This window comes from Apostichopus japonicus, chromosome 5, assembly GCF_037975245.1.
Source record: "Apostichopus japonicus isolate 1M-3 chromosome 5, ASM3797524v1, whole genome shotgun sequence".
NCBI lineage: Eukaryota > Metazoa > Echinodermata > Holothuroidea > Aspidochirotida > Stichopodidae > Apostichopus > Apostichopus japonicus.
Window position 1 is genome coordinate 12,588,836 of NC_092565.1, and position 11,286 is coordinate 12,600,121.

Below are 11,286 nucleotides of genomic sequence, written 5' to 3' on the forward strand. Positions count from 1 at the left end.
ATCAAACAAAGGTGACTGCATAATTTTAATTTTAAAAAATGCTGGAAACTGATTGATAATTACTTGTTATGCTTTTCAACACATTTTCCTGTAACATATTGTACTGCATCCTGCAGTTTAGACCAACCACTGCCAATCCTACCGGGAGGTTACATACTTACCCTGACCCCAGCCACCATCCTAGCCTAGCTATGCCCATATATGGATTTAAGAGTAAATGAACATATATATAACAGATTGTTCTAATAGTACTATATACACATTATTACTATTGAATACAGAGCCTCAACAACTGGAATAACCTGTCTTGTGTTATTATTACATTATAGTTATTTATTAATTATCTAACAAGTTTACATTTCCTGCTTGTAAACATTTGAAAGACAGTGAAACTTAAGGGGTGAAGAGAAACCATGATCAGGTCAAACATTTCAATTTTATTGGCACAAAGAGGGTAAAACATGGCATGTAATGGTTAAACAACAAACTTGGTCAAGACGATGGGTTGGCAGTAGGTAGGGTGGGAGGAGAGCAAGGTTAATTAATTAGATATTTACACCTACATTTCATATAAAATAATAATTAAATATATTCAATCCATTATTCATTGATTAAAAGTATACTCAAAATATACAGAAACAATTGTGATATACTTCAGCAAATGGATCAATCCATAGAAATAAATTGAATCAAGAAGAATTAAAGAGATATATAACAGAGCAATTCAGAATACAACAATATATTTCAACATACTACAACATACTTAGTTTGGCCTAAAGAGTATTGATGAGTTTATAATTCTAATCTGATGTGAAATTCATTCTTAGTTTTCAAACATATTTTCAGTTCTTTGATATTTCCAATTTAGGACCATTTACATATCGAATAGTCCTTCACTTTAAAAATGATTTGTTTTTACTATAGAAATGTGTATAGACATACATATTCCACAGAAAAAAATACTGCATTAAACAATTTTACAAAATAATTGAAATCATTTTAAATAATTCACTGGGTTATATTAAAATTTTAAATAAAAACAATCTGATCAATGTTAACCTCTCTATTGCTGAAGAACACAAAATTGCTCATGACAAAAATCAGAGGTAAAATTTACCTCCAAATTCAGATATTTTAGGAAAAGGAAACGTATCAACATAACAACTTCAATTTTTTTGAGAGGATGATGACAACTAACTTAATACATTTGCTAGCTCCTCTCACTATTAGTCTGCATGGCCTCTTCTCAATTTGTGGAGGAGGAGGACTAGGAGGAGGGAGGGAAATGGTCCAAAGGGAGGCTGCTTGCTCCTGTCCCCCTTCCTTGATGGTCTGTTGATTAAACTAACTTTTCTGGTTCAAAATCCACAATGCAGTTCAAAATTTTTTTTTTTTTTTTTGTGTTAACAATGCTTTCACCTACTGTTTATTTCATTCGAAAAATTTTATATAAATTTTATTTTAAATAAAGAATTTTATTTTAATTTTAATTTATTTTATTTTATTTTAAATAAAGAAGATGGACTCCTGCAGAACAAAGAATGTAACGAAAGGAACCCAATAAAACTTTAACAATCCCTTCAGTATTTAACTGCCAACACCTTGAGCATATTTTGTAAGAAAAAAGAAAAGGTTTGTTTAATATCTTCTTCACTGCTTTTCTCATACACACAGCATAATTACCGCAGCTTGTTAGAGACTTTCATGGGATTTGCTTCTTAACTAACGGTGTCTTATCATTCATTGTGCTTTTCATACCTTCCTTGAAGGTTAACTTTTTTAACTGTGCTACATCGAATAGACTTAGAACTATACGGGAAGCCTCGTACTGCCCTCTGTCACCGCACTCGTACAAGCATCCAATCAGCACAGTCTCCACATTCGGGCTTCCATTATTGCTGATGGTGACGCTGACCAGATCTGAGTACGAGGCTGGCCCAGAATACAATGTAAGCGGCTCAGACCATTGCTTTCCTTCGTCTCTGCTGATTCGAATGGACATGTTCTCTCTCTTTCTCTTGTGTGCAGGGTTTGAGAAAATGAGAAATTTGTCTCCTTTATGGTTAATACTTAAGACACTCCCCTGCAGAAAGACAAGAAAGAGGACACATTGAACATATAGACTCTGTCACAGTTGTTATTTGATGCATGTCCACTGTTAGAATTGGAAATAAAATCAAACAATTTTTAGGCATTGCTTGTGGCAACATTTGAACATTACTTCTATTCCAATACAAGAAAATTCATGTGATTAATTTCCACTTTTCCAAGTCTCATTCAATAAAGAAATAAAGAGCTGTGAACAGAAGACCAAAAATTTAGATTTGTTTTTCAAATGTGAAAATTACTATTTTATTGAGATCACTAGGATCCTGAGTCTAAGCAAGGAAATTCCCAAAACTGAAGAAAATTATTCATGATTGAGTTCATAATTATATAATTATATTAGTACATATTATCCTTAACAAATGTCTCTATATGAAAACAATATTTTGCAGGAAGTCTAGCTTTTGGTCTTACTTGGTAATGTGTTTTGAGACTTGACAGTTGTTTTTACATGTTTTAAAGTTAAAAAAGGTCAAACCATGACAACTTCTGCAAGCAATAATTTTCAAAAGAAAATTTTGACAGATTCAATTGGTATGATGGGTAGTTTGAATCAAACATCTTTGTGATTAAAAACTTATCAATTGTAGGTCAAGAAATGTCACTTTACTAGTGAGCATTTTCTGTCTGGGATTTTCCCTCTTGTTAGGTAACAAATTAGCATAGAGTGCAAAGGTTAAAAAACTGCTATGTGTGAACACATTGCCACACATACGTTTGACCTCTCATTATTGGGGGAGGGGGGGGATTCAACATTGAAATTTCAAAAGATGAAAGCATCAACCTCTTATGTTTGTTTCTAAATAAAATAAAACTGTTAGCAAACTGCTTATCCACTACAGAGCCTGTGTAGGAGAATGTGCAAAAGTAAGTTGGCCTGACATTACTGATGGAAATTTTCTGGCAATCCCATCAAGGATGGGACTGCCAGGGGTTTCCAGTCAAACAATCAACAAATTTCGGGGGGGGGGGGAAATTTGCCAGAAAAAAATCAAAACGATGTAATAGAAACGTACAGATAATTTCATCAAGGATCAGCTGGGATGTATTTCTGTATGGATGAGATGTATTTCATCAAGGATGGGATTGCCAGGTGAAGACAAAGGGGAAAAGGGACCAAATGTAAAGACAGACATTGCTTATTTATAAAATCTCACCTCACAACCACCGCACCGTATAAAGTCAGGGATGCAGTGTGCAAGCCATCTATAAGTACCACTGGGCTCGGCTAGATCAGTTAAAACCGCGTCTTTGGCAATTCCATCTTTGTCGATGATAACGCTCTGTCTATTCTTAGTGAGTTCCTTGGTACGGCTGTTAATATACAATTTGCCCCCAGGGAGTTCAGCAACCTGTAAATATATGATGAACCAAGAAAATTCCTTGTTCTTTAATTGCCACGTCAACAACCGTATTCAAATGAGTGATTAATGGTAATAGTACTTACTGTTGTGATTCTATAACAATATAATAATAAAATAAAATATGTATTAATTAAAGCAAAACAAATTGTGATCCTACAGTTAGTTATACATTATACAGGCAGACATATTTCAACGGTGCTAGTTAAAGGTACTTTCCGACCTGTTACAATCTCTCCACCAAAAGTGTAGCAATAAAGATCTGTCTAAGCTCGGGGCATCAATACAGAGCTATTAGGGTGAGATGGAGATATTGAAATAAATGTTACAATATCTTTATATGGTAATTGTATTTAGATTGAGACGTTGGAATATTTTAATTTAATGATATTGCTGTTAGGATGCAAAATTTAATATTAATATTTAAATATCTGGAATTTTAAGTTAATTATAATTTGAATGTCTGAATAATGATATATTGCAATATTCAAATGCAATTTCTTAATATTTATACAGATCTAACGATTTAGATTTTTGTAAACATGTCAGCTGATAATAAGGGGTTTCCCTCAACCATATGTCGAGTTCAATAGGAACAAGATGTTGGGATGTGTTTTTCTACTAAAAGAGTGGACAGTGGAACTTTAGTCTTGAAGATAATTTTTATGTTGTCTGTCTGCCAACTTCACATGACTTCACGATTTCACATTCCTGCACAATTTCACATTCCTTCACGAGTTCACATTCCTTCAATGGTTGCGTTGTACGTTTTTAAAAGATTGTGACAAATTCAACATAAATTGCAGATTTGAGATGCTTGTTCGGTAATGAAATGCGTACCTGACTTTCGTTTGCATGGACATGCCTTGTGTATTTACGTCTAAAGAGACGCATACATGCACGTTTACAGCGACTAGGGTTATAAGTTGCTGAATCTATTACTCTCCCATGCCACTCTTTACCACCGTCATTACTGTAAATGATGCAAGTTTTGCCTTCTGATCTGTAAAAAGGAAACAGTCTTTTCAACCGTTCTGAAAGAGCAAAGAATGACAAAATAAATTTTTAAAAAAGTTGTTAGTTGAATATTTTCAGCTTCAGACCTATCGGCAAACTTCCTTCTCAGATGGCATGTCCGGAGTATACATAATTGTGTGTGTGCACATGTGTGTGTGTGTGTGCGTGAGTGGTTAAGGAAGAATCTGAAGACAACCATAGACGTACGTAACATTTTTGTAATTGTAATGTCCTGTTTATATGAGTCAATGAATATTCAAAAACATATTCTGTATTGTGTAAGGAAACACTTGTTGAAAAGATTATAGAAAGTTGACAAAGTGTGTTGCTGAACAATATAACATTTTGTTGAGACAATCTAATTTTGTAAAGATATCTTTACTTATTTTCCTCCGGAATGAAAATTCCTCTTTTGATCGTAACGAAGAGGGAGATGTAACTGCCATATTTTGAAAATTTCGGCCCCTGTATCCTGCTTCACAGTAATGTACTTAATACCAGTGGCGGCGGAACCGGGGGGGGGGGCTTGGGGGGCTCAGCCCCCCAATGAAAAAGTTGAGGGGGCAAATGCATGATAAGCCCCCCAATATTTACCAAGGCTCCGAAACGTGCATCTGCCCATTTTTCAATGCATACTTGTCGATCTGTCCGATGTACACGTATACTATATAGGTGTAATAATCTTAGCAAATGCTGGGGGACCCTCGGCCCGTCCCCTGGCTATAGACCACATTATCACCCCAACCGCGTCTTCACGCCCCGTGAAAAGTGGAAGCAGTGAGTGTGAGTACCGGTAAGCCAACACAACTTCGTCTTAGGACAATGACTTGCCTCATTCCAGCCAGTTCTCCAACATCCCCTGAGTCAGTGGCGGAGCGTCCACACAGTCAGGGGGCAGATGCCCCCCCCCCCCTGACGGACTCAAATGGACTGCTGGCGCCCTTTTCAGCTTTTCACTACTTTTTACTTATTCGCGATTATTGACTATTTTATTGCGCTCTCATCTACCTATTGACATTTGTCATATTCTGTTGGTGTAATTTTCCGACAAAATGGCGACGACACCTATTTATTCTCCGTTTATATGCAAATTAGCAAGGCCCAGAAAGGGTCATTTCCTGCAATCTATAGAGTATCTTTACTCAAAAATTTCTGTACGCTCCGCGCCAACCTGTGGTGGCGCTCCGCTTAGATAGTATCGAAAGCGCCCTACAGACCATTCTTGCCCCCCCCCCCTGACCAATACCCCTAGCTTCGCCACTACCCTTACTACACTCAAAACGTCTTTGCGAGTACACTACGAGAAATAGCTACTCTCTTAAAACACCATCGAATATACAAATTACGTTTTTACAGACTTTCTCGTTCAATCTAAGAAATTGCAGGCTTGAGACCTATATTTTAGGGCTAGGTATTCGCAGCATAAAACACTCGGGAAGTGCCGTTTCCGGCCATCTGGGGGTTTGAAAAAACCCAAAATTTTCTTGTACGCTCCGCGCCAACCGATGGTGGCGCTCCGCTTAGATTCTCCACACATTAGCCCCCCAATAATTTTTCCGTTCCGCCGCGCCTGCTTAATACCCCTAATTAAAGGAGAATGAACTTAGTTAACCCATCCATCATCAGTACTGTATATGAAAGGGAACTTTACTTTGTGATGAAACAAAAATCTTGCTCTGTTTATGAGATACCAAGTTGAATAATTCTGTCAGTGGGCATGCCCATTGCCCAAGAATGATGTCATATTGCCACTATAGCTAGAAGGCAAACATGCAACAATAAAGAGAACATAGACAACAATAACAAAGGAAAAGCATTCTAAATGTGTCACATTCCTCGAAGGACAAATCAACAATAGGAATGTAACGCTAGTTGGAAGAACATGTGCCATGACATCAAAGACCACCCACTATGTTTCACTTCCTGAAAAAAGGGTTTCTCTGATATATATAGTTTATTTCAAAACAATGATGTCTAGAGTTTACAGCAAGTTATTCAGATGGGCTCTTCAAAATAACAGAAAACAATCATTTTCTTTTCCCATGTACGTGTACCGACAGTAGAATATCGCTTTGAAGTATGATATATCTGAAATTTCAAGAAAAGAAATTATAACTATGAAAGTTTTAAGAAAAGATAAAATGCAACTATCTCACTCACTTTGCCAACGACTTGTTAAAGTTTTGTTGTACTGTAGATTTCCACTGACTACAATGCGATCTTTCTCCGTTAGGATACCGTGGCCAGGCCCTATGATAAGATATTAAATGTGAAATGATTGACATGCATCTCAATCTACTGCTTGTTTTCACAACTGTCTGAAAAATTGTGTGTTTGATGAAGTAATTAATAAGCAGTGTTATAGCACTCAAAATTTACTCTGTACTTGCATGAGGGCCTCTTGTCTAGGTACTCTGTACTCAAACGCAATAGTTAGTAATAGAACAAACATATATGTATATTACAATTTAATTATAGGCCTATCCAAATATGACAATAAATGATTATGGAAACTACAGGAGATGCAAGATACTACAGAGTTCAGCACACACAGAAAAATGCACCCAATGATTTAAGTGGAATTGAATCGACCAGAAGGTAAAAATGTACTTAGGTTTCTCTAATATCTTTTGTGCGATCTCAAAAGCATATTTTAAACCTACTTTAGTTGAATCTAAAATAGATAAGACTAACAAACAGTTGCCTGCACCAGCCTTCATTAGCTTAAAGGTATGCTAGCCCCAAATAAGCTAGATTTCAAATATTTTGTCACCTTTGGTAAAAATTCTTAAACTGTTTTCTTTACAACCTTCTAGTAAATTTTCCTCACTGGGACATTCAGTCATCTCGTGTGTTCCTTAAAAATGTCTGAGAACAATTTGGAGAGTACAGACCTCCAGGAAAATACTTTTTGAAAACTTCTAGCAATTATAGTGTGCTATAACTTGGGGCGCCTATACAGTTTGTAAAGTCTAATTCGCCCATACTATGGGTAATAAAGTAAATCTGACGTTAGAAAAATTAGTTGTTATGAGATTCGTGGACTACTTGAACTTTAATTAAAAGGAGGTGGTATGTTGCAAATCTGGTTTGAACTTGAAGAATGTTGCAGTTAAAGTAGCACCTGTTAGCAACTTTTTGGCATGGAGCAGTAAACTCATCTTCTTCCCCATAAGTTATATATGCTGTGGTTTTATGACTCAAAATCTGTCTCATTGTCTATATCAAATCTCACTAGAAAATGAAGTGAACCATTAAAATTACCACTGTACCCAACCATATATTTAAACAAAATCCTCAATCACTCCTTCACCACTCACCTGGTGCATACAGTAACAGGTCTGTTTGAAGATTGTCAAGGACGTTTGTTATCTCATTCGGCTGATCCCAGCTCTCTCCGTTGTTTGAGCTTTTACAACAAAATACCTTTTGTTCATACTTATCACCAACAATGAGATCTCTCACCAACTTTTCTATAGGAAATCTAGCATACACTAACAGAATGTTGCCATCTTGATCAACCACGGGACAGGGATTCATGGATCTGAAAGACAACAAAACTTTGTTATGTAATAGTTTCTCTCTAAAAAACTAACCAGAGATGGGTAAAAGAGTAGGAAAACTAAATGCATCCAGGACGGATGGTTAACTGAAGTTGACCAACCTTCTGACATTCCAATCAACCGTTTCCAACAGAATATTTCCTAGTTCGAACGCAATCTCTTTGGTGTAGCAGGGATATATTGCCTGAATTCTCAGTGATACAATATAACTTACCAGTCATACACATATTTTGTTTCATCTTTGACAAATTGTCTCTTCTGGCATTACTTCAATCTCAAAGACTGGATAAAAAAGTATTCATATTTTCACATGAAAGAATTTTGTATTTGAAGTAGAGTACAGATGATGGCAGCCAATGATGATTCCAATGTATATATATATATATATATTTTTTTAGACAATTAAAAGCAGCCAAAGTAAGGAGTACTATTTGGGTAGGAAATTGCAATCTACTCACAGAATATACTCACAGAGAGCTTAAACATGCTAATTGGTTGTTTCAAACATGAATATTGCTAAAATAGGATATCTCACGATTTATGTACAGGTACCTGAAGTTCTGATATTTAAGGAGCTTGCCTAAACTGTCTGTAGAATATTAACTAAATAAAGTACAGTCTGGTTGAATATTGTCTGATGACCCATACCACTTTGTCTATCTCCAATATCACACAACATTCCAAATAGAGATGCACACATAGTATATAATGTACTTACTTATGACTGAACTATGTACTTTTGGACAAGGTCACAAGTAACTAATTCTGATGTACTGTACAATAAGTTTGACCAAATCAATGAGATATAAAGTGATATGCTATCAACAACGTATGTACATGATTCAGTTCTATTTTCAAAGTTACAGATTATGAAACTTTATGCAGGCATCATAAATACTCTGATAGTTAAAACATTAGGAGCCCTCAAGAGCATGCAGCCTAATCAATTTTAAAAGGCATTGATAACATAATAGCTATAAAAAAAAAACACAACATCATGCAGTGCAGAGGTATATTGAACAGAATAACTTTAAGCATTCGTTAAAGCTTAGGTCAAATCTGAGGTTCTGTTCAGATATTGTTTCTATAGAAATGACTCTTCTCCAAGTCAAACTCATCATGATACACATGGTTCTTCGTTCTTTCATTTGGTATACTTTCTATACCAGTTGTTCATGCACTTACTCTTGTACGATACAGTTCAAGAAAATATCTGCTTACTTCATTCTTGACTTTTGTGTCTAATAGTGGTCTAATTGACAAGTTTTCAAACATAGCTATAGTGTACATTGAAAATGTGCACGGATGAAAAACTCACAAAGTGTTGGCTACCAAATTTCACTCATGTATCACTTGCTGAAAAAATTGCAATTTCTCAAGTACTTCAAACCAGTTTTCAGTTTGAAAAGTCTCCTTGGATAGCCTGCTTTCAGCTAAGTTGTCAACTTATGGCATGTGAATTTTTACCTTTGGCAAGATAGTATCTAGGGTATTGAGAATATGTGGAAGACTGGAATGTGCAGTTATAAAATGCATTCTCAAATTACTGCTTTATCTAATTAGCTTTATTATATTCATTCTTCAAGAAGCCAGAATTATAAGTTCTGATGGGTGATACCAATGATTTCTGGGTATCTACATGTAACTTCCAGAAAAATGCCTCCTGTGAAATGTGAAAAGATCACCTTTTTTTGTTGTTTACCTGTAGCCATGGCCTGATGGAACAACAACTATCACATTTTTGTCCCACTCTGGCTTTCCGTTTGTTACTTTAGCTCTTCTCAGAATAATATCAATTGCCCCATGGTCTGCACTGGTCTGTATCCTCCCTTCGCAGAATGCTAAGATCCAATCTCCGTGAGAGACAATGGCTGGAATTCTGGATAAAGATATACAATATTGCAGCATAATAGCAAGCAAAAGAGGGTACATGGATATGTTGATTGAACAAAGTATTATCAAACAAATGAACATATTTCATGATGCTGTTGACTTATTTGTCTCCCAGACTGATGAATGACATTCTTCTTGTCCGTCTGTTCTATCAAGGTCTTGTAAAAATTGCTCAAAATGTATCCCAAACTTTAAAAAGGGTGACTTATATAGTAGCCACTTTTTTAGTCTTGATACATTAATTTCCAAGAAAAAATTAGAAAATTTGAGTAAGAATCCTCTGTAATGTGGAAAATTCAGCTACAAATGCAGCTTTTACGTGAAATATATTACTAGCTGACTTTATAGTAGCCTACAGTATAATGCTTCACAGACTACAGATCCAATGGAGTAACAGCAATTGCTATATGCACATTAAATACCGTATCCAATGGAAACCAAACGTTGAACTCTTTCGATTTGGGGTATTTGGTTTCAGACTCTGATCATGTGTATATAATATTCTCAGTGGGACAATTGCAAACCTTTAGTATCAAATACATGAATAGTCATATGATATTGTTGAAATTGATGTAACATGCACTTACCTGAAAGTATGGTATTCTTTCATTCCCTCGTGCCCTCTTGCAAAAACAGTATCATCTGCAATTAAGTTGATAATATACAATAGTAATAATTACATAGAGTAAAATGTAGAGAAGATATAACTGATTACCTACAGTATATATACCTCATATGGCATGGTATCTATTATGACACACTTTCATCAGATAAATTCACCATCTCAATAGCAATTAAGTAAGCTCAGCTAGTGTTCTAGCTAGTCTCTCGTTTGCTTTAGTTTGCTTTCACAAGCATCAAATGATTATGAAAATTTACATCGTTAGGACTACAGTAAATGTCCAATTCATCTACTCGGTACGGCAAGACTTTGCTTGCAGTGCACTGTTATAGATTAGGCCAAGATCCATGATATGACATAATCCTTTAGAGATCTATAGAATAGAGACTTACTTTCGTACAATGTCACCAGATCAGTTTGAGACGAATGGCAATTACTGTCCATTTTTGTGGGTTTTCCTTTGTGCCAGAGTTTCCTCGCAAAACGCAAAAACAACCAGAGTTGATAGAGAAGACAAAAGCACATAACGTACGTATGTCACACTAGCTACATATGGGCAGTTGACGTTTGTACATACATTAGAGATTCACATGAAATGCCAGATTGATATTACTGTTTTGTCAAACAGAAAGTCATATTGACTAGTCCACAGTCACTTATCTAAAGATGAACTTTATACCTAGCTACAGTCGATCAGTTAAAAATTAACCCTCAGCGGACAATT

General features: G+C 35.7%; 1 protein-coding gene across 1 annotated transcript; it reads right to left on the bottom strand.

Moving 5' to 3' along the window:
• Positions 1–417: 417 nt before the first annotated feature.
• On the bottom strand, positions 418–11,175 carry LOC139967698 (sialidase-2-like). Its single transcript, XM_071971715.1, has 8 exons — positions 10,955–11,175; positions 10,528–10,582; positions 9,750–9,926; positions 7,805–8,028; positions 6,645–6,734; positions 4,308–4,501; positions 3,264–3,458; positions 418–2,083 (listed from the first exon to the last, which is right to left on the bottom strand). The coding sequence occupies exons 1-8, from the start codon at positions 11,085–11,087 to the stop codon at positions 1,703–1,705; spliced, it is 1,449 nt and encodes a 482-aa protein (XP_071827816.1). The 5' UTR covers positions 11,088–11,175; the 3' UTR covers positions 418–1,702.
• Between the last annotated feature and the right edge of the window lie 111 nt (positions 11,176–11,286).

Excerpts from the sequence above, each read along its gene's own strand:
- LOC139967698 (XM_071971715.1), bottom strand. The coding sequence starts at position 11,087 with ATGTGCTTTTGTCTTCTCTATCAACTCTGGTTGTTTTTGCGTTTTGCG. Across the intron at positions 8,029-9,749 it reads CCATCAGGCCATGGCTACAG|ATCCATGAATCCCTGTCCCG; the intron begins GTAAACAACAAA and ends GTTGTCTTTCAG. Across the intron at positions 3,459-4,307 it reads TCCATGCAAACGAAAGTCAG|GTTGCTGAACTCCCTGGGGG; the intron begins GTACGCATTTCA and ends ATATATTTACAG.